The sequence below is a fragment of the Pelmatolapia mariae genome, linkage group LG23 (assembly GCF_036321145.2).
Source record: "Pelmatolapia mariae isolate MD_Pm_ZW linkage group LG23, Pm_UMD_F_2, whole genome shotgun sequence".
Lineage (NCBI taxonomy): Eukaryota > Metazoa > Chordata > Actinopteri > Cichliformes > Cichlidae > Pelmatolapia > Pelmatolapia mariae.
In genome coordinates, this window is record NC_086246.1 from 13,018,013 (window position 1) to 13,042,000 (window position 23,988).

At 40.0% G+C, this 23,988-nt stretch overlaps 2 protein-coding genes across 3 annotated transcripts in view; one reads left to right on the forward strand and one right to left on the reverse strand.

Moving 5' to 3' along the window:
- LOC134620617 (gamma-aminobutyric acid receptor subunit alpha-5-like) overlaps positions 1-20,485 on the reverse strand; it is a 33,040-nt gene extending 12,555 nt beyond the window's left edge. Inside the window, exons 1-7 of the mRNA XM_063466842.1 lie at positions 20,043-20,485; positions 19,404-19,485; positions 17,895-18,019; positions 16,093-16,160; positions 12,897-13,117; positions 8,013-8,095; positions 676-819 (exon numbers count right to left, since the gene is read on the reverse strand). Of these exons, the coding sequence (XP_063322912.1) occupies positions 676-819; positions 8,013-8,095; positions 12,897-13,117; positions 16,093-16,160; positions 17,895-18,019; positions 19,404-19,485; positions 20,043-20,058 (739 nt within the window). The 5' untranslated portion in view covers positions 20,059-20,485. The remainder of the gene's footprint in view (positions 1-675; positions 820-8,012; positions 8,096-12,896; positions 13,118-16,092; positions 16,161-17,894; positions 18,020-19,403; positions 19,486-20,042) is intronic.
- The window catches only part of LOC134620616 (gamma-aminobutyric acid receptor subunit beta-3-like), an 89,100-nt gene that overhangs the window by 8,465 nt on the left and 56,647 nt on the right, over positions 1-23,988 (forward strand). For both annotated transcript variants that reach the window (XM_063466840.1, XM_063466841.1), the window contains exon 2: positions 22,560-22,607. In XM_063466840.1, coding sequence (XP_063322910.1) covers positions 22,560-22,607 — 48 coding nt within the window. The remainder of the gene's footprint in view (positions 1-22,559; positions 22,608-23,988) is intronic.

Sequence of the window (23,988 nt, forward strand, 5' to 3'; positions counted from 1 at the left end):
GTATCACCAGAGTTATGATGAAGAAATAAAGTTCCCATATTAAGTGTGGACATGTAGACAATGTTGTAATACTATGTTTGTATGAATACATTCTTCTAATAATAACCAGTACTCGAGTTATAAACAGTAACTGCTAGCTTGTTGCGTAGCTAAACTGCATTAACACCAGCAACATATGTAAGTATCCTTATATGCCTACACAAATGGGCTAAACTAAGTTAAACTAAACTATTTGTTAAACTAAGCTTTACAAAACTCCTGTAATTTGTAGCACGATCAAGTAGGCAGTGTTGGATTTGTTGTGTGTGTTAATAATTAGAAAATTATTGAATATTTCTATCCTTATTAATGAGCGGTGTAGTGTTTGTCCTGTTGACAGCTTGTATTTGTGTTCGACAGTGATAGCTTAGTCATCCCATTTTTGTTTTTACTGTACTATGTATGCTATACAGTAACTGTCTACTGGGGCTCCAGTTCTTACATTGCTGTGTTACCTAATCTCTATTTTTTTCCCTAATATCACAAAATATTCCATCATTTAGGATTAAGTTGTATTACTTTTATCTCTGCCACAACTTATTTCACTAATCCATCCATTCTTAATACTTCGCTACTAGCAATACAAGCACACTGCTGTTAATATTATTACAACAGAGTTATTAAAATAGCACATACCCCTGCTTGTGTGTATATCCTCTGTGTTAGCACTTTGTCCAACAAGATGATACTGATTGAGTCTGGAGCCATCCTCTGCCACCACCACAGATTCTTTAGCTCCCTCAGTCCAAGTGTAGACGACCTCTGAGACAGGATAGGCATCTGAGAGACAGACAGGAAAGATTTTTCTGATTTTAGTGTTTTGCTCTTAATATGATGACATTCAAAGCGGAAGTGAAACCCTGTTTGTTTACAGCAGGGTAGATTATTAACATATTAGAGTGAGTTACAACCCTGTCATCACTCATTATGTGTAGCTCCCTGTGTGTGGAGCTGATGCAGAGCCTCTCTAGCACTTTTTGATTAGACTGCAGGCTTGAGGCCAAGAGCAGAATTTGTCCAGTATGCCTGTAAAATGTGTGTGTGTGTGTGTGTGTGTGTGTGTGTGTGTGTGTGTGTGTGTGTGTGTGTGTGTGTGTGCGTGTGTGTGTGTGTGTGTGTGTGGGCAGATTTTTTAGTCTATTTTTGTTTAAACCACACTTCTGGGTCAGGGGTGAGCTTCCCTGTCAGCAGCCGGACCCAGACGGAGTCAGATTAACCAAAATGTGTTGCATCACACTTGTGATGAAAACAGGGAGCAAACCGTGTAACATCTCTGGCTATTACACTGATTCATGTTGAATACTGCAGCATAGCTGGACATTGATCTATCATGGCCCTCTTTTAACATCCCCAACCCCCCCCCCCCCCCCCAAAAAAAAAAAAAAAAAAAACTAACAACAACTTTGAGGAGGAGAAAATGGTGAAAGGAAAAGAAAAAAAACAAAAACTTAATCGTGGTCATGTCAAGATTTGGAATAGATTGGCGAATACTATGGAAAGCATTTGAGAAGCAGAAAGTTTAAGGTGGGAGACGGGGAGAGGAATTATCTGCAGAGAGGAAAAATAATGAGGGAGGAGGGCCCAATTACACTAGACGCCTTCATTTTGCATTTATTCTTTACTTTTGATGCTTTCCAAAGGCTGCATATTTCATACTGGGGACAGAAAGCAGTGATCAGTTCTTTGGCAGTGATAAACAACTTTTAAAGAGGCGTGCACGGTGAAATTGGTGCAGCCAAGTGTTGTTCCCTCATCAAGAGATTTCTGGAGGCATGAAAAAGACAATTATGCACATTAAATCTATTAATACAACACAAGAAGAGCTGAAATTTCATTAAAACAACTTATTATGCTGACTATCACAAACACAACTGAAAGCCTGGCTTGTTCTTGCGTAACAGTGTTGGCATTGTCTAGTTTAGGCCGGCAGAAAACATCTTGACCCGAGTATTTCCATTCTGGGTGTTCACTTGGCAGCTGGGTAGTGCTCCAGACTGTATGCAGTGTTTAAAATTGGGCATGGTCAGGCCAAAGGCCGAGACCTTTAATTGGAGGGTAGTTAGATTGCAATAAGGGATTACTGGTGAATTTCATTAGGCGGAGGAAAAGCTAAACACTTTGGCAGGAAATACAGTGCACCTCTGCCAACTTCTCAACACTTTACGCTTAACGCTTTGCTGCTCCTTCCTTGTGGGTGAGGCAAAAGCAGCTACAGCTCAGTCGGAGTCATAAATTACTGCAGTTCCACACACTCTAAGTGCAGCTGTCTGAATTATTAAAGAAAGTAAAAGCAGACGATTTCAAAAGGCAAAGTGTGTTTTCCCTTACAAGTTACTGACAAATCAATATTCAGTAGGGCATACACGTCAAAAAAAAGCAATACTTGCCGCATACTGTAGTAACTGAGCATTTAAAGGTTGAGGAGCATGTTAATTCCATCAATTATGTTACTTAAGTTTATTTCTGGTGAAAACTAGTTGAAAATTCTCTGTAGCTGGATGCACAGGCTAGGCAGATATTAGCAGCTCAGTCGTGGTGAGTTATCATACATGTAGGCTTTCTGTCTCATAAAGAGCTCCTTTATGGTTGTTTTAAAAAGATACTTGAATTGTTATGGAGTTAGCTAGCTAGATGTTTAACCTATTGGTTCTCACTGTCAGCTAGCCCATTTGTGCTGTCGTTGACTGTTTCAGCTATCACCTGCAGTACATATAAAGTATATAAGCAATACTATGCAAGAGCCTTGAGCAACCCGTTGTTCTACATATTTAGCTAGGGAAATGGGAAATAGGTGCAGCAATTTATTGAAATGTACAGTATACAGCTTATAAGGTCGAAACAAGTTTGAAAGTTCACAGCTGATATCACCACCTTTATTCTTCAATATAGCCTAAAGTTCCTTAGACAAGATTTCTTGTAATTTCTTCAGGTAGTCTTCAGAAATAGTTCTCCAGGCTTCTCTGCTGCCTTTTCTTCTGTTCTCTGTCATGACGATCTCTGGGGAGGCCAATCCATCCAGATAGTGTTCTATTGTGTGTTTGTCTATCCAATTATGCTGTTACTGCATTGACAGTGTGTTTGGGATCATTGTCATGCTGAAAACTGAAGCTGCTGCCAAACAGAAGCTTTCCAGGTGGTATAGCATGGTGGATCAAAATCTGATGGAACTGTTCTGTTCGCAATTCCATCAAGTTTGGAAACATCGCCAACATCACTGCCTGAAATACAGCTCCAAACCATGAAAGAGTCTCCACCATGTTTTACAGATGATTGTAGACATGCACTGAGGTTAACTCTATCCTGTCAGAGTATAGCATCAAGTCAGTTAAACTTATGGGGATAAAGATCTGGTCAGTTAAGAGGGAGAGGGGGGTGTTAATCAGTTTAAATTGCTTTGGTGTTAATGAAATGAACCACTGGTGCACCAAAGCGGCAACAATGACACAACCCCCCAAACAGGAATGATTTTACAGCTCGAGGCTACTGGCATTTTTTCCCTCCTCATTCTTTCTGACTGTTCACTAGTTTTGGATTTGACTAGGGTCGATTTCTCTATTGGTAGCATGAGGTGATACCTGGACCCTACAGAGGTTGCACAGGTAGACAGGAAAGAACAATCCTAGTCATGAACAACCTCCACCATCAAACGACCACCCAATTACCTACTTTTTCAAAACATGAACGTTCCTCTCTGGCATTGTAGCCACCAAGCTGAGTAGGCACATGAGTCAACACATAAGCACAAGTCAGAAAGGCATTAGAAATACAAACAGAGGGCAAAAAGCACCAGCTCCTTGTTGATACAACAATACAACCGGCCTCCAACATGAGGCAGACCAACTTGAGCACCAACTTGAATCTCATCTCTCCAGAATATTTTCATCTCGTTTATTTGCTGATGAAAGTGTCAGTACTTTTCATCATAGGTTTTTTTCTCGTGCATTAGTTTTTATTTAGTTATTGCCTTGTTTTTGTCTGAAAAAAGGTCCTTGATGAAAACTATGCCGGAAATTATTGGTTAACAAAATTATCACTGCTTGTGTAAATCATCTCTCTTTGTATTTGTTGCAAAAAAAAAAAAGACTTTGATTTGCCATTAGGACCTGGCTGATCCTATTTCCATGTCTAACATAATTGATTGAATAATGAATTAAGTCGCCAATGTGTAAATGCACTTTGGCAGCACACCCATGGATCCTGAGATCTGCATGCCTCAGCGAAGTGAAGCACATAAACTTAACTTTGAGTGCTCTGATTTCCATTGACCAGCACTGGTGCTGAAATGTGGAACAAGGCTGATATTTAGCCTGGTCGATTTTTCCAATTTGATGCCTCCCCTTATTTGGTGTGAGATTTATTTGCGCCATATGGGCTTATGTGAGACCTGGCACCAACAAAAAGGAAGGAATTGTTTTACCACCTATATCTAGACAAGTATAGCAACACGTAGTCAGAAACTGTCGTGACTACAAAATATTGCTTGCGAAGTGTAATTATAGGTGTTTGAGTAAATGACAAGTAACATCATTTGAATGGTGGTGGCAGTCCAGAGGTCAGGGTCAAACTTTGGCTCAACAGGCTGTCATTACAGAGTAGGCGAAGTTGAGCTCTGATTGGTGGGATTACAGAAATAATTCAGAGATTCATATCTTAGAATATATAAAGGCTCAAAGAAGGAGAACAATCATAAAATGATTCACTGCCATTCAGTGGGATCATTGTGGGTTGAAGGGAAGGCAGGCTAAGTCGTTAGACCACGCTTGATTGTTTTTCCCACCGCTCTGGGGCTCAGGTTTTGCGCACCTCACATCATCATCTGCATTTTTATGCCCCGTTTCATGGAACGAGGAATTTCTAAACACCCGCCTATCCATAAACACCAGCTTTGCAAAGTTCCAAATGACTGGCCTTTTTTTCTATCACAGAGCCGTCAATTATGGTAATCACACAGCAATTTTGCAGAAAGTAGTTTTCTTTGGCAATTGTTCTCCTGTCTCTGTTGCCCTTGGTGCAGATGCTATATGACTGTCAGAACTGTCTTGCTTTTTTAGTCAGTTCATCATGGATTTTTTTATAGCTCTATCGTCTTTAATGGTCTCCAGTATATAATTCTGCAGACTTGTTTAAACTGTTTTGAAGTCATATAGTGCTGGTGAACTTAACTGAATTGAGAAGTACTACATAAAAAAAATAGACTATAAGCCCACTGATTACTGATTAGTATTACTCCTCTTAGTGTATATCCTCAGTGTATATTTGAGAACTGTAGAGCTTAAGGCCATACAGAAGCTAAATTAGTAGGTCAGAGTAAGGGATTAGTTACCCTTTACCCAGGACGACTTAGTGTACAGTAAACCTCCATGCTTTAATAGCATGATAAATCATTACAATGTTACAAAGGGAGAGGATATAGAGGCCTATAGAAAATAGGTTTAAGACTTTCATGACTATGACCCAGGACTGTGCTTGTCATGCATTAATCCAATTGGAAAATACTGATTGAAGTTTTTGCTATTTGCTTTACAAAGCAAAATACTTACAGGTTTTATCAGGTAAAAATGACTCAGTTGAAATCTAGACTTTTTACAACAAGCAAAGGTAAAGCTTTAGGTTACTGAGATATCTAATATCCACCTACTGCACTCTGTTACAGATAAAACCAGATAGCAAGATGACAAGATCAAGTGAAAGCTAGTTTGCGAGCTTGCCATGGTGATGGCTTTAACTAAAGCTTCTGGTAGCTGCAACTGAAAACAAACCGAGAGAACATTGGTTCGTTGATGATTAACTCATTAAAATGAATGTGATGGTAAAAACAGGATACAGCAGAAACGTTCTTTTGTTAGATCTAGCAATGCATCATGTAGTTATAATGATATGGAACAATGAAAGAGCACCTTTGCCTGTTGTTATTGCACACTCACACCGTTTACCTGTGGGGTAATGCAGGGGGAGAGGTTAGATTTTGCCATGGGAAACCCCAGCAGCTTCCATAATTGGATTGCAATCCGATGTGCTTCTTTTACGTGGTGAATGTGGGCGGGCTGCATCTCACTGAAAATCTAGGCATAAGAGTCTCATCCTTTTAGTGCAACAGGCTCCTTAGGTGTGGCATTTGGCCAGCTCTGTCTTTAAATACCCACAGGGCCACTCAAGTTTCTATATACGTCCTTACTGGGAGGGCACACAGACAAGGCGTCAAGTTAAGAGGGCATTGGGGACAACCCTTCCAGTCATTAACCTAATTAAGCGTAGGAGGACTTCGGTAATCTCTTCCCTTCAGAAGTTTTTAATAGTTGATACAGAGCCATAAATATAGACTCAGAAAGCTAAAACATAAAGTTTAGGTACATCTTTAGTAGGTCTTCAGCTATGTAACTGATATCCTTGAGTCTTTTCACTGACTTTGACTTTTCTTGATTTGATGTTCTAACAAACTGCTAAACAGCTGTAGTATAGCATTTAGCTTATTATAGCTAAATAATAATTACATATAGGGTGCAGTGCAAATGTCTAGAGCCATCCCTCATTTCTTTACACACACACACACACACGTCAATATTTGGAAAGACCATTATTATTTTTAAACATAACCTGAGCTTTCTTAAGAACGTCTTCTTCTAATGTCTTTGAGGACATCCTTGAGAATAGCTCTCCAGGCTTCTTGAGGGACATTCAAAGCTCATCTTAAGATGTTAGTTGCCTTATGTTGCATTTTCTGTCAATTGATCCTGCAATGCTTCCACAATGCTCAGGTGCGGACTCTGAGGAGGCCAATCAATGACTGATAGTGTTCCACTGAGTGATTTTCTATCTAGGTACGCTTTTACTGCCTTGGCAGTGTGTTTGGGATCATTCTTCTTCATTCTTCATTGTTGAAAAACGAAGCTGTAACAGCTTGGCTGAAAAGCAGCCCCAGACCATGACAGAGGCACCAGTATGTTTTACAGATGGCTGTAGACACTGACTATTGTAGCTTAATCCTGAACACCTCTGTACATACGGACAACAACTTGAAGCAAAACTTTTAAATTAGGGAATTATGACTCTACAAAACTGTTTGCATGCTGCTGATTTTTCCTTGCAGTTTTTCTTGTTCCTCCATTTGTCCAGTTTCCTCAAATGTGTTAAGGACACATTGCACACCATGCTGAGATATACCACATTTTTGCTTTATAGTCTTTTAGGAATCACCTTATTGATTCAAAAATGGTCTTTTATACCTCAAACTGTGTTACCTTTTGCATTTTCTATTTATTAAACTAAAGAAATGGAAACAAATTATTTATTAGGGTGCCTCTGTCAGTGTGTCCCAGGGCAGCTGTGGCTACAATGTAGCTTGCCTTCACCAGTGTGTGAATGTGTGGGTGAATGGGTGAATGACTGAATGTAGTGTAAAGTGCTTTGGGGTCCTTAGGGATTAAGTAAAGCGTTATACAAATACAGGCCATTTACCATTTACCATTAGCAACAAAGTATAAAAAAGTCAAGATACAACTGGTTCTTTGCTAAGATGTCTAGTATGCCAAAACTTACTTTCCGTGTACTGTGGAAGTTCAGCATTTAGCTCTACATTGCACCTAAAGATAATACTAAATACATCTAAAAGTTTTACATTTAGTTTATTTTTGTTTTTCAAAACTTTGCAGACAAAAGTGACAAGTATGGTACAATGGAAGATGCCAAAGTCTTGTGCTCAATAAAAGTCTTACAGTCTTGCTTTAAGAAAAGAAAATCGTGGATTGCAAACTCAGCAATCTTGATAATCTCGATAATGAGTGAATTAATTATCCCCAAAATAAACAGAGCCTCTTTTTGTTTTTTTAAATTGAGATTAAACTTTTGTATAAAACGCTGCATTGGACTGGAAAATCTCCACTGTGTATCATAGTAGCTGGGATTAGCAGACAGGAAAATAAATATAGGGATCGACATTCACAGGAGGGTTTTTTTGTTTTTGTTTTTTTACTCACAGCTGCCAAATTTGAGAGGGCAGGCGTGGGCATCCATGGGAAAATCCTCCAGCTGCATGGGGCATTCTGCTGATATGGTCAATCTAAGACAAAACACATATAACACAGTAAGTCACTTATAGTGTAACACAGGGGTGCGTCACATCTTTTACTCAGCTATCTACCATAAAGGCAGCGATACAGAATAGAAGGGACCTGAAAACACACATTGTTTGAGATATTTTTTGTTTTTTAATCAGTGCTATCAGTATGTGAAATTGCCAGGAAATTAATCACACTTCTCATAACAGTAAAATGGTGGTGTACTCTCATCACTTGCAAGTCCAGCAATTCTCCCTTAGCACACAAGTGACAATACTGCCACCTGGTGGTCAGAGGGCTTGGTTGTCCCCCCACCAAAAGAAAAAAAAACTGAGGTTGCTTCAGTTTTGTTTTCTTCTGAACTGACCTTAAGGCAAACACATTTTTATTATAAACAAATGAGAGCATTAGCATGATTTGATGATGTTCATCAATCACCTTCCACTCATTTTAAATCCTCAATTAACATAACGACAGTTTTTTTTTTAAATGTTTTATTTGTTATTGGGTATTCACAGTCATCCGAGACATGGCGTTATCACTTCAACCGCTGTGACGACACCTCTCTGTGCCCTGAAAGCACAGCCAGATTAATTAAATCAGGCATAAAAACCAACAACACACAAAACATAATTATTTTTTTAGCTATCTGTCCCAGATTAAATCAAATCCCTCTGGGTAGTTCCACTCCTTGCGTGATGACAAATAATAACAGCGCAGCGGTGATGTGACTACAATGAGGTTAATGGGCTGAATGAAGGATAAACTAAGTGCACACAAACATACGTTTAGATGAAATAACTCGTTGGACTTGTTTTCTGCTTTAGCCGCTCACGCATACCTCAACATTAGTCACAGAGTAGCAGCTATTTCTCCTCTTAACTGAACTCTATTATAATCTTTCTGACAAATGTGTCACCGAGGATGGCGCGCAATCCACACGGGACGTGTTTTTGTTTTACGCTCCAGTACCCCCTGCCTGTACAGTATGCGGCGACTGCAGGAGGTTTCCCAATTATATCATTAAGGTGAACGAAGCAGAACAAAGTGGGACAGGAGGCCACTTCTGCACTTCTGGGCGTAGCGAAGGCGAATGTTTCGTGGCGGTGGGGACTCGGTTTGCTTTCCACATCAGTGCAGTACCATCCAACTGTGTTGACACAGCTCGAGGGTTCTCTGCGCGGAAGAGGAAAGAGTGTCTTTGGGATAAATAAATGAGAACATGGCTGTCGGCTATTATACCATGTTCTAATTATTCATGTAGCCCCATTAGCCAGGATGGCTGTAAAGAGAGCAGAGTCTAACTCGGTGCCTTTAAAAGTCAAAAGCCAGGCATCTCATTGCGGATCTAGTTTAAATAACGGATTAGACTGACTCCTGCATGCCTTAAAGGCAGGCATGGGCTTGAACTTAAAGCCACGCGTCGCACAGAAGCAGACCAACACATGGCCGCTCACACAGCGATGGGAAATCTAAAGTTTCTGGTACGCCTGAGCTTGCAGAAAAGTTGGAGAAGTCGGACAACAGAGCCAGAGAGTCCAGGAGCTTTATGCTGTATTAACCACCAAGGCACAATGCCTGTCTTTTCACACTAAAAGGCACATTTTGAAAACTTCTTGTATATCCTACACGGGGGGGCAGGTGGAGAAACCCGAAGAACCTGCTAACTCTCCTGAAACCTCTCCAGCAACTGTCGGATATTTGTGGGCTAGTCTGCCTTTGTACTGGGAACAGAAAAATCTTGTTCGGCTAAAGGTTTTTATTGATAAAAGGAGTAAAAACTCAGAATTTGACATTGAAGGAGGCTATCTGAACTATTTTAACCATAGAAGCTAATGAAATACTTTAATATACGTCCCTCACTCTAGTACCACAGTACTAGTTTATTTACTGGCAAAATTATGTAAGTCAGATTTATTTATACATAAACCACTGGTACTGTGGTTTATGTATAAAGGTACTGTCAGGTACCGTCATCATACCCTTGGCAGGGGGTACTTATTGTGCCCTGTTTTATATATGACAGAGACCAATTTTAAACAGCTGGTGACAATTTAGTAGAAACAATAAAATCATTACATTTTTAAACTATGCCCCTTCATAAACGTGTGACCTCAGCCATAACCCTAAGTGCCTCAGCACTCTGGTGGATGTTAAACGCCAGAGGAAATGGTAGGAATATTTCAATTTTACAGTTTGGGACCACATATTTACTTTCTGGCCATCAAAAAAGTACATATAGATACTTTGAGGTCCACTAATTAGCCCTGGAGGTAACATCGATGTGGACTGTACCATTAGGATGGATAGGGACTTTCACTGTACCCATAATTCTGACAATGTTTCATAGTTATATAATCAATATAAGGTGTGAAAAATAACAAAGGAAGAACAGTTGAAAGTGTTAAAACGTAAAAAATACAGTTTGATAAGAACCTGCCATTACAATTCATATAACATATTAGTGAGTGTGGTGTTATGTTCAAATGATTAGTCAGAGAGTCTATAGGCAATAGCAGCACATCAGCACAAATGATAATGGCAACTGAGCTGTATCTAATGACAATGGTGTGCAATGCACTCCCTGCGTGAGTAATACAGAGCTTCCATACAGCTGATGTAGCAACCTATTTGGTATCTGGCTATAATGACCGCAATCTGACTGGTATGCATTAAGCTTGCGGTGTGCTGAGAGAAGTGGCATTTTAAGAATTATCCATGGAGACAAATGCATAGAAATTTGCTCTGTAAACCCGGCCGCTTCTCCGCTGAGTAATAGTTTTCAAATGATGCGGTGCCGCAATTGCATTTAGAGGAGAAAACTGATGAGCTTCCATTGACACCCATGCATGTTGCTGAAGAAAAAATGTGGGGCGTGTGTAAATGTCTTATAATGTGCAGTTATGTGAATGGCAGTATGTCTGCACCTCTGTTTATTGAGTGTGTTAATCTGCTGTATACATGGGGACTGACATGTTCAATACACTGAGAGTGCAAGAAGATGTGAATAACTCATAACTCCACATACTGTGTACAATATTCAATATTATTTATGTTATAATTGGCCTTGGTGCAGGCCATGACTTCAAAAGCAAACAGTGTCTGAAACTGAGTGCTATCTAAGTATCTGAATCCTGAGCTACTTGTACACACTCTGACCTCCGTTTATATTTTGGGCATGTTTAGCAAGAGGGATTTTCATGATTTTGTAATGTTCCAATAGAGACTAAAGCTCTTAAACAATTGACTAGTTTCTGTGACTATATATATATATATATATATATATATTTATTTATTTTCCTTGTTGGCTCCAAGTGGTTGCTGATATGCAATGACAAAAGAGCCACAAGAAAATGAGGGCAATCTACTTATTGTAGAAGCTGTTTGTCAACCACCATTAAAAAACATATTTAAAGTTAATAGAGGCCAGAACAATCTATCTATCTAGATAGATAGATAACTAGATAGATAGGTGTCCAGCTAGCTAGCTATTGCAGTTAGCTGTTACCTTAAAGTACCCTGATCCTGATGTTTTCGTGTGTGTGTGTGTGTGTGTGTGTGTGTGTGTGTGTGTGTGTGTGTGTGTGTGTGTGTGTGCGTGTATAATGTGGAAACCTGCTCATGGTTAAGCACTGCTGGTAATGACAACTGTTCAGTTACAATCACACGATTAAAAGCAGGCCTACTGCTGCTTCTTTTCTACTGTGACAGAGGATCTGATGCCATTTTTAGATTCAACAACACACTTGCACATTTACATTTTTTTCCATTTGAACATAAATGTACGTGTCCATACATTTCCATCACTTCACACTTACAGAGATGAACCAGTCACGCAACCCTTTACTTATTAAGCTCTGAGGTCAAAGGTTAGCTTCATGTTAGATCTTACAACCTTCTTCACACCCGCAGTGTGTGTGTGCTTTTGAGTTGGATCATGTGTGTTCAGTGTGAATGTGTCCTCTTTTGGAAACGTATATATGTCACCGGGGGCTGCATACAGATAATCTGCCCTCCGTGCAGCGTTACTCCCCCTGTGGGTGTCGTTGCTATCAGATGAAGTGCTCTCATCCGTGATGGAGTCTCTGTTTAAGACCTGCAGCTGCATTGACTTCTGAGAATGAGCGCAGAATTATTTTAATGTACTGGTCGAAAGGTCACTCTGTGACCTGCTAACAGGAACATGATAATTTCTCTGTCAGAGGGGTGCTTTCACTACGCTTTCTTTCCTCATTTTTAAAGCTTAGACTACACTAGTGTTTATCCATATCTGCTAGTGGTTTAGCGCATAGCGATCACCCTTTTGGAGGTCTCTGTTGGCCTACTTTTCCTTCCTTTCTGGTTCCAACTTACCACTAAATTACTGCCAAAAACGAGTTCACAACAAGGACGCTTTTTCATAATGAATGATTTCCCTGAAAAGAGATTTGGTCTGTGACTCTCAGCATTAGCAAAAGGAAAAAAATATTAAAGGAATAAAAGTGTTTAAATAGGCTTACTGCTGGTATGAACTATCTCTATGAGGAATCGTACCTCTCATTGTCCACTGGATGTCAGTATTCTCCTGCAGGCTGAGTCGCATATCAATTTTTCTACATTCAAAGCTTTATTGTGTAATATTGGCCTTGCTGCTGTTGTCTGGTCTATTATTCAGTAAATGATGAAGGACAGATAACTATGAGGTTCACTTCAGAATCCTGAGAAACCTTGAGCCTCTGTACGTCTACACGTTGCTTCTGAATGTGAAGGTTTTTTGATAATTTGTTCTTAGTCACGGCTCGTTATACAGGGAATCCATCATACCTCATCGTGTAAAGCAAGGTGCCGTCATCCTTGAGCCTCAGCAGCTTGTTGGGCGTGGTCATGTTGTGAGCTATAGACTTCTTGCCGTTAAGAAAGAAAGTATCTGGGGTCCAGATGTTGCTGGCCAGCAGGTTGTTTAATGGCAGCATCTCCATGGGCCCTTTGAAGCACAGGCGCTCATCCTTCCAGCTCTGACGGAAGAACACGTCTATGGTGTACTCCTAAGGCGAACAGCAAAGGGGAAAAAGATCCTGGTTGGGTTTTAAGTGAAAAAGCACCCAAACGAAACATGTAGAAAATATAAAATCAACCTTCTTAACCTCAAAACATCCACCAGCTACTAAACCACTTGTCTTGGGTTAGGTTAGTATCATGCATGTTTGACACTGCATGTGAAATCCGCCTGTTTGGTATGTGACTCAAACGAAACCCAACCCTAAACCTAGACTGGTCACGAGTGACCTGGTGGATGTCAACCTCCTGAGGTTAACGTCATCGTCGCCAATGACCTCAAACCTAGCTTGGAAGTCTAACCCTGGATTTTGTAGAGAAGCAAAAAGTCCTTTTTTTGGAAATTTTTAAAAAAATAGTTTCAGATGCATGTCTGTTAAAATGGTTACATTCTTTATCCCCTGATTACAAACCTGTGGGGAACAATTTTAAAAAAGAAACATCACAGTGTTAACAGGTGCAGTTTGCATTATTAAACGGGATTAAAAAGGAAAAAATATGAGAAGATTTAGCCGTGTGCTGTGCTGTGAGTAATCACGTGCAACTGGCTTGTGTACTAGTGTGTCAGCTCAATGATTACTTTATCACTGAGGATGCTAAAGGGAACAGATCTTCCTCTGGCTGTGTGTTTTTAACCTCTCAAAGCAAAGTGTATCATATTTAATACACCCGTTTTGTCAGTTTTTGAGATTATATGCCATCAGTGTGATTTTTTTTCCCCTGCACAAAACCTAAATAAACTGAATACATAAAGGACAAGCTAAAGGGAAAACAGATCCTCCTGTATGTCCTCATAAATCGATGAAGACTTTTCAGCGATTGTGATTAAACACGGCGGCGTTTAAATCCATCTTGAGTTTGCTCATGTGTGAAATATCAACTCGCTTTGAGCTCGGAAAAACAAACGAGCAAGACACTAAAACAACACGCCAGCCCGCTGAATAATAACGGCGTTATCGGGCTCACATATAAGCTTTTATGGACTGTAGAAACATTCAGGTCTCCTGCCACAATTAATCAGTCAATCATGCTCCTCTGACAAAGTAGCAAGTCTGATCACTGCTGTGTCAAAAGTGTGCCAGGGATGGAGCAGGGTGTAACGGGAGATTTAATGAAAGGGGAGATTTAATACTTTCTACTATCCAGGTAGAACCTTATAGTTCGTAGGATTAATAAAAAGATGATTCATTTCAGACAAGTTGGAATAAGTCTATGGAGCGACAAGAGTGCCGAAAGGAAATAAAAGAATACATCATTAAATAGCCTAAAACTTGGTATAGTTATAGCTGAGAATTGTAAAGAAATCATACTTAATCACTAACATTAGAAATGCAATAGGAACTTCTAACTAATAAGAAAGGACGTCCCCATCCTGTACATGGTACGGCTAATATCATCCATCTAACAGCTAGTTACACTGATTCTTATACATGTCTTTGGCATTATTTCTAAATGCCGATCTACCAATAAATCACAAGCATAAATAGATTAATTACTTGTAAATTACTTCTAAATATGATTTTGAACAGTGGTTAAAACTACACGTTTACACAGCCACTAAAAGAGGAATGGGCACAACCTTAACCCTCACATTAATATTAATAATGGGGGCTTTTTAATAGTAAACACAGAAAGAAATGAAACATAGAAATGACTACAAAGGTAAGGCAGTACTTTATCTCAAAAAAACGGCCCCACCGTTCTGTTCTGTTCACTGCGACTTGTGCCCTTTTATGCTGATCATGGTTCTTTGGAGGTTGCTTATAAATGTCTCAAAAGATTCTCCAATCTCCGCTGTGCGCTGTGACGTCTTTCACCCATATTAATGGTGCAGAATATTAAAGGCACGGCACATACAAAACTAAAAACATCCCAGTTCTTAAAAGTGAAACCCACTGGTGACCGTTAAAATGTTCGTCTGACGTGCTTTTGAACGTGCAAGCTTTCCATTCGATTTGCATGCATAAAAGTGAGGTCCATTCACGCCTCGATCACACAGTTTCTATATTTAAATACACAGAAAAAAAATGTAGTCTTTATTCAGAGTAAATAGTTTAATGACCGTTTCATCAAAACCGAAGCAGCTGTGTTTGAGGAGTTCGGGAACAAACATCATACTATCTGTAGAAGCGATTCATTAAGTACAATTGGAAATAAATATTTAAATTAATAATTAAATATATACTTAATGCATCATTTAAAGAAAACTCATTTAATTATTTCATGGTTGCTGTGCTGTGGTGCAACATGAAGTCATTTAAACCGTCACTGCAGCTTGTCAGCAGGCCCTATCATCTGATTGGTTGCCCTGCACAGCCAGTCAAGACAGATCAATCCCAGATAATGACTGATGCAGTGGACTCGGAACAGCTAGGTATCCCAGAATGCATTTCGAATGAAAACAAAAGCAGCAGATGTTACAGTCTGCTGACAAGCTCCAGTAACAGTTTCAATTATTTGGTGACGCACTGCAGCACTACAGCCATGAAATAATTAAATATGTTTTTCTTTTTCTTAAATAAAGTGAATCGATATTTTGATTATTTATGTATTCAATAAATAATTTATGCAGTTAATAAATTATTGATTGATTGATTTCCCATTTGAATGAGTTAACGACACATTTCATTCATTATTTAATGATGTAGTTATTCACTTCATTTTGGCACTCTTTGTGCTCCATACGGGCCAGTCACGCTGCATTAAAAGTTTAAATCACCCACATTAATTTTGCCTCGTGTCCAAGTAGCCAAAAGGAGCCAGTCTTCAAAGACACAACTAGGACATGAGCTCACTTCCAGAGAACAGCAGGAGCCAGAAAGCGGTAGTCGTCTCATAAAATGTAAATATATGTTTCCATCTAAAAATACCGACAGTTGTCTGGATGGGCTTTGGAGACGCTTGTATGTGTGTTTGTCCACCTTAGCCAATCTCTCTCTGTAGTGTTTGCTGTGGATGAACTCACCATCTCCGTGTCAGACACGGGGCCAAAGCTGGTGACAAAAATGTTTGTCTTGATCTCTGTGACATTCTCTGTTGAGAGAGGACAGATGGAAACAGGGTTTGGAGGTTAAAGAGAGACACTGAAGAGGCAGCTCTTTACTAAAAGGGACACAAGTGAAGAACCCATCAGGAAGGACGTCATAATTAATGAGCTGCTCATTATTATTTCTTCATAACTCCTAATGCGGGACTTTCTAGCATTTATTAACTACTCAAACAAGACAGGAAGTCTATGGCATCACTGCTGATAACAATCTTTACAACAGCAAATTATCCATTAGTTAATATGATTTCCTTTTTCTGCTTGTTTATGACACGTGACTTTTTGGTTATTATTTATTTCTTATTGGCAGTTATTATATTATTTGCCAATAGGTTGATGCCTACCATTATCAGATGATATATTTCCCAGATTTGGCACACCCAAGTGAAAATCTTATAATAAATGCGTGTAATTTGATTGTACAGAATGTGGCTAAAGTGCAGCCTAACCCTAACCCTATATAGGTGGACTTGGTGGATGTTATGAGGTTAATCAATTACCGATCAAATCAGTTCTTCCTGTTGTTGTGTAATTCAACATATATACTATTTTGTCCAACCACAGTCCAGTTTCTATATCATAACGGACATGAAATTCATTTAGATGCCCTGATTACGAAAATAATTTTCTATGGATACACAAATCACTAGTTTTACATCTTAAAGGTATAACATTGTGAAGCAAATAATGCTCAGGTTTAATGTTAATGTATGCAAATGGTTAGGATCAATTAAATCAATATTCAACAATAGTGTCAGCATTTGAACCCACCTCCCTATCCCCCTCTCAATGGCTTCAGTGTGGTCACACAACACAAACCACACAAAGTGACCTGGATTCATGATTTCTCTGTCAGCAGATTCCTTCTAAAGATGTTGAGGAAAAACAGGCAACTTGTTTCTTTCATTTGTTCCAAAATCACAAAACTCTCTGAATACCAATGTGGACCAGGGGAAGCTGGGCTTGGTCACTCTGTGGAGAGTAGCTTGTTGAATGAAAGCCTGAATATATATTTATAGGCCCTCTTGTCAAAGGTAGCAACCATTACCAGGATGTGAGAGAGGACGGGCTTTTGCAATGACACATCAGGCATGTGGCATGAAAAAAAAAATACAAAAAAGCCCTTCTTTCCTTCTCACGTGGAACAAGTAGTGTATATACGTGACCAACAAGCCCAACCAGACCAGTGTCAGGAGCTTGCAGAAATTCAATGGGAAACAGCACGACTGCAGAAAGGAAAAATCAAAAGCTTTCATTTGAAGCATCTCCATCTCTGAATGGCAATTTGTTGCCTCTCAAGGTTATCTCCTGTTGCCAGGGTAAGAAGTGAATAAAAACATCTCAGCACACAGAATCGAGGCCGTGTTGAGGATGGCTTGATTGATTTGCTTGAAAAAGAGACAGCCATATGCATTCGCGGGGAACAAAGGAAACAAAAGCACCTGACAACTGCATGCGTGCACCTTCACCTCGGCTGACACGGGAGCAAATTCCACATCTGCTTGCACAGTTTCAACCCCCGTGTACCTGCCAGTCTCCCAGCGTTCTCCAATGAATCAGAGCATGAAATCACAGCAGGAAACCAGGCTTCCCCTGGCCAAAGTAGGGTTAGAGGGTTAGCACAGTGGGAGGTCCAAATGTGGCACTATTGTACTAAGACTACTAAATGTTCCTTTCAAAAATTAAAAAAAAAGAAAACCACAAAATAGCTGGAAGCGAACCTCCGAGCCCTGGCCGAAGCCTGTTGTCGTAACCGTCCAGGAGCCCGTCCAGGATTCTGGTGAAGACTGTGCTGTTGTCGTTGGTGCCCACCTCCTTCTCAGCTTCTGAGGATGACTGGCAGAGACTGAGAGTGGAAGGAAACAAAAGGAAGCAGACCTCAGAAACACAACACAATTGTTGTGATTAATTGGCTTGCCGCATTAACGGCAGGCTTGTTGCGATTAATTATTGAACACAAGCGCTGCCTCACATCTACCAGTAGAGGTAATTAAGGGTTTGACATGTGATCCAAATACAAACAAATGGGTTCTTCCTTTAAATACAGCGGGGGAGTGAGGCAGCATGGAGGATCTTTTTACAAAGAACGGCAAGCGGCGAAGGGAGGGAAACGCACAAAAGGTCATAAACGGGGTTTGATCGACTTGGATGAGAGTGGACTGCTGACAGATCTTCCTGCTTAAGCGGCATTAGAGCACAGAACAGCTCGGATATGCAATCAGTCAAAGGGAGCGGGATCTAAAAATTCGAAGTTGCTTCGAGTCACCTGCAAATAGAGGCGTAAAAATCTGTCACAATGCTTTTGACCGCAATGCAAAACTGAACTTAGCCTTTTAAAAAAGTTCATAACCTTCCAAAATGAACAAAATATCAAGAAAATGTGAAGTAACAACTGCTATAACGTTATGTTCAAAATATGTATTTCGTTATAGAGATAAAAAGTTGTACTTGGGTTTAATACCAACTTCTACCATACGATAGTGTAGTGAGTCACTTAGCATCAGATTCTGTTCTGATTCTGAATTCAATAGTTGTTTACTTGGTAAATACAGGGCCAGTATTGGCAAAGCTGATACCTTTTAGCATATAAAAGCAGCTTATGTAGGGGATACTAGTAAATCTTGATTTATGAGATAGATAATCAATTTGTAAATTCTAACACATTTTAATGACCACTAGAGCAGTGTGATTTTTACTTTCCAAAATAAAGAGTTAACACAGAAAAACACACTTTTCAGCTTTTCATGTATTTTAAAACCGGGTTTTTTGGAGACCGGGAACATAAATGCGCCTGTCCCTGATGCACTTTCAGTCAACTTCTGTTCTATAGATCATAAAAAATAGACATGACAGTCAAGTCGCAATAGGAGATGGTTGAGGTATATTTTTCCATTTCCAAAAAGTAATTAATTTTACACAATTCAGTGGGTTAGATACTGAACTTAGAGAACAGAAGCAAAGTATCGATCCTATCCCACTACTATCGATCAGATACCAATACCAGCGTTGGTATCATTCTATCGGTCTGCACACCTATAAATAGCAGCTTAGTATTTACAAATGGCACAACCGGAAACATCTCAGCATGCTCGCAGGTGTTGAGTAATTAGAAAAAGTACCTTTAGTGTCATGAATCCATTTACTTTTTGGAAAAAAAAAGCTTTATATAACTGTTAAACTTTATTATTATTATTATTATTATTATTATTATTGTTATTAAATGTCTTTACCTGTTTTGACATCTGCAAAGAAGCAGGAGGGAAACGAGGAGCCTTGCCGTGACGGATATCCGGCTCACTTTACTGTTGAGAGCTACCACACACACCCAGAAGGAGACAAAGAACAGAATAAAAAGGGCATCACAGAATCAATAAATAACACAGAAACAACACTGAGGTCAAGGATTCCCCGTAAGGCCACACACGGGAAAAGTCTTCACCTCACTGCATACAGAGAGCATTACAGCAAACGCTAAATCAAGCAGCGAGACAATCTCTGTTTCAATTGGCGGGGGGTGCAAGGTGCAACTATTTAATATCAAACAAAAATAAATAATTAATTTTTTGGTAAAAATTCCAATAAGGAAAGAAAGAAAAAAACAACATGCTCAAAAACACCACATAGGCTGGTAAATAAAAGAGGCTCATAGAGAGGCATGTTTCCTGCAGTATCAGTCCCATTGTGTAAAAGCTTCCACTGCGTTCCAATCCAGCCTATTACAATAAACGGGCCACCCCCTATCCTCCCATCCCTCTTCTCCACCTTTCCCCACTCTCTCCATCACCGAAAAAAACCCATGAAACTCACACTTATTTGTCTCATCAGAAGAAAAAAACAGAGAGGTAACGGAAGGAAAAATAGGGGCTAACCTGTACACGGATCCATGACCAGCAAGGTTTAGTTTTTGTTGCTTTCTTTGCAAACAGCGACAGGAGGCTTTGGGGTCTCCGGTCGGCGAAACTGGAAGATCGCGGGTCCAATCACCAAATTCCCGTGCTGGTCGGCTCTCTCTCCCCTCCTCCTTCTCTTTAGCTTCTTTCTCTTCTCTCTCTCCCTCTCCCTCTCTCTCTCTCTCTCTCTCTCCCTCCTTCAATCAGCGCTTCCCCATCAGCAGCTGTTGTAGTAGTCTGTCTGCTCTGCTCCTCCTATAGGCTTGACCGCCTCGCTTATTCTTTAGTGCCTGCTGCACCGCGTTTCCCGCATCGCCTCCAGAGGTGTTGCAGCAGCAGCATCACACGGGCTGCCTCCTCGCTGGTGTCCACCGACCTCGGAGGAGACCGGATTCGCTCCACATTTTTCTTGTCTCTGTGCCCTTTCCTGTACCGCCTACTGCCGGTGCGAGAGAATGAAGTGCCGCAACAGAGGCTAATAATTACCAAATAGGTGCTCCCCATTGGTGGGCTGGAAGGAGGATGCGCAGAATTCCACATCATCCATTAGTGAGGATGTGAAAGAAGCATGCAATATATGGGAGCTCAAACTACTTCCACGGACTTTTGCACCTGAAACGTCACACAGTAGCACACTACTGAAATCATTTAACCAGGATTTTAGTTTGGCCTCTTTAGCTTTTGCTATTTCTTATGAAGAAGTGCCTGATTTCAGTAGTTTAGTCATTATTTCTAAATAGCCTATTTGTTTGAACTACTATATGTAGCCATTAGCTAACAGCTGATCCTTGTAGGCTAGCTAATAGTAACAATTTTTATACATGTATTTTTAGACTGCAATTTGGACTCTAAGCCTATTTTTGTTATGCTAGCTGTGTGTTATCAATACTTATTAATTAAGCTGTTTTAGTGAAATATTTGTAACTTGTTACTATTGCAGAGATTGTTTTTGTGATTTTTATTATCTGTATTTAAAAAGAATTTGTTTGTTGGTTGGATTTGTGCTACCTCCACTGTCCACTCTTTTAACCCTTTCATTTCATCCACCTAGATGACTATTTAACAGTTTAAGTTGTGCCTTATAGTTAGTTCACTTGCTATCCCAACATATTTGTATTTATAGTTGCTGTAGCTATTCTGTTTATTATTGATAAAGCAAAAGAGACAAAGTTCTACTGGGTTTTGAAATAAAGTCAGGTTTTGAAACATTAATGCTACAATAAATTGGTTTATTAAGTTGGCCGCACAAGTAAAACAACATGATAAATGTGTATAATTACAGAAAGAGCTTTCATTGCTCATACTGTCCTGTAATTGTAAACTGTACAACTTTCATTAGTTCACAGAAAATTTCTTTTTTTAATTAATTCTTTTTTTTTTTAAAGATTATTCACTGTAAAGAAAGAAAAAAATGAGGATATTTTCTGTCTTTTAATTGTTTGGTAAAGGCAGCATGGGGTGCATGTGGGAGATATTTATCAATGGAAAAAGCTGTAAAACTTATGAAAGCACAGTTAAAAGTTACAAATATAGACACTTCTTCACATTTGAGCTGTCCAGTTGACCGGACTGGAATCTTTGCCTGGCCGATTCTGGCCCCCTGGCCTTATGTTTGACACTGTTTCCACTGTTCACCCATTCCAAGTCATAAAATGTGTCATTATTCGTGACAGTAACTATGAGTAACGAAGTGAAATGACTTGTGTGTCCATATGTGTGAAGAGTCTGCGACCCGTATGACAACACAGACTGGGGGCAAATCACTGTGAGAGAAACTGCATTCGGTCGACTTGTTTAACCCTGAGCCATTAAAACAAGCGCTCGCAAGAAACACGTCAGAGTAGTTATCATCCTGACGATTGCCATAAGAGGGTAGCCGAGTTCCATGTTTCGTAGACGATAATTAGCTGGTAAACTTAACCTCCCTCTACTTTCTTGAATCCGTCTGAAGGTGCAGTCTGCGGACGGGAGCTGCAGCCAGAATACAGTGCGCGACCCTCGGGAGCGTGATTTCAGCACCGCGCCTGGTGCGGACAAGCTCCCGCGGAGTGTTGACCGTTTGGACGAGTGTGAATGAAAGTGATGGGGAAAAAAAAACCCTCCCCCCAAACTCACCACCACCACCTCTCTCTGTGGTAGGAAGATAAGGGTTGGGGGAGGTGGTGTAGTGAGATGTTTTTTTATCCTGGAGGGGGCTCCAGGGGGAAATCGACTGGCTTTCAATATTTTGCCCTGCAGGCATCCCACTGTTTCAGACTTCTGCGTTACTGCAGGCAAGACTTGGTGGAATACGAGGCTATGCAGAGCACAGTCACACAACACATCAGACAGGCTCAAACACGCATAAGAGACCAGTGATAATAATAATAAATAATAAACTTATAACCACAATTAAATTCGGGGAAACATGAAGCTGCAAACGGGAGGAAAGAAGTTCATTTTCAGTGTCTTCCTGTTATTTTCTAATTAATGATGTCATCAACTTTCTTCTTTCAGGAATGCTGTTAACGGAAACAAGAAGCTGATCGCCATCTATGACACCAGGTATGAACTATCACAGCACGCGCATTCCTCATCCAGGCTCCTTCACTGGGTCTTGTGCAAGCGCGTCCGCGCGTGCACGCGGTCCTAATTAGCCCGTTCACGAATTTTTGACCCCGACTCTCTAAATAATTTATGGTGTAGTCCACACATTTTAAATCAGGCACAAAAGGGCCATTATCAACAGATAACAGGCCAATAAATCATAAGCATCGATTAATGGGTTGATAAATGCTGCCTGTCCCCACTCCATATTGTTCAGGTCCCGCCATTTTTACAGGAAACCCAAGGGAAGGGGATTGGTGAAGATGGTGTGAGGTGCACTGTAAAAAAAATGAGAATTTTAATAAGAGAGTTTGGCTTAGTGCTTCGTAACTATATGTGGGTGTTTTTGAGAGTGGGAGAAGGGGTGGGGCAACGGCTTAATTAGTGTTCTAAAAATCATGTCCACTGATTACTGAGGTAATCGAGGAAGTGAAGATAAGTAATCAGTGGAAACAAGCTTAACTAAACAACATGTGTATTTTCACTTCAGTTCAATGTCTTTCAAATAGCCCAAATCACAACAAAAGTCACCTCAGTGTCCTTTATATTGTAAAGTAAAGACCCTATGTAATAGAGAGAAACCCCGACAATCAAACGGCCCTCTTTGAGCAAGCACTTGGGGACAGTGGGAAGGAAAAACTTCTAACAGGAAGAAACCTGTTAAAAAGGCAGATCCATTTTAAAGTAGGCACAGCCGTGACAAAATGGAATCCCCCACATTCTGTAGCAGAATCAACCATAATTTTTTATCATTACTCAATGACTCTGAGTAAGTGCGACTGCCATATGGTTACAAGTCAGCCACTTTATTTATTGCAGAATGCATACATAAACATGTAAACATAAAGTTGAATTATAACTTGCTGAACTGCCCCCCCCCCCCCCCCGGCCCCCAGTTTTCAAGCAACTTGATGTTTATTTGTTAAATGTTTAAAAAAATATCTTTACCGTCCTCAAAAAACAAACAAACAAAAATACAAACAAAAAAAGAAACCGCAAATGCGCCCCTGCTGATAAATTCTAGGGCCAAAAATAGAGACAAGGTTTATTAGCAGAAATAAGTGGATTTTAACAAAAGTCTGGTTTAAAATGCATTCCCTAAAAAAGAAAAGAAAAAGAGTTTAACAGCTCACCAAATACATAAAATGAAAAGCTTGAATTTGCAGATTCTACTTCAGCATTTTTTTTACAGTGTTTTAAGTGTTGGGGCTTCGCTTCTAATTTGAACAAGCCGAGTGCCTTCACCACCAGCGCCGCCACCAGCAGCAGCAGCAGCAGCATCGCCCCCCTGTATGCTCTCTCCTCATCAATATGCGCTTCAGCTCCTGAATGTAAGAGC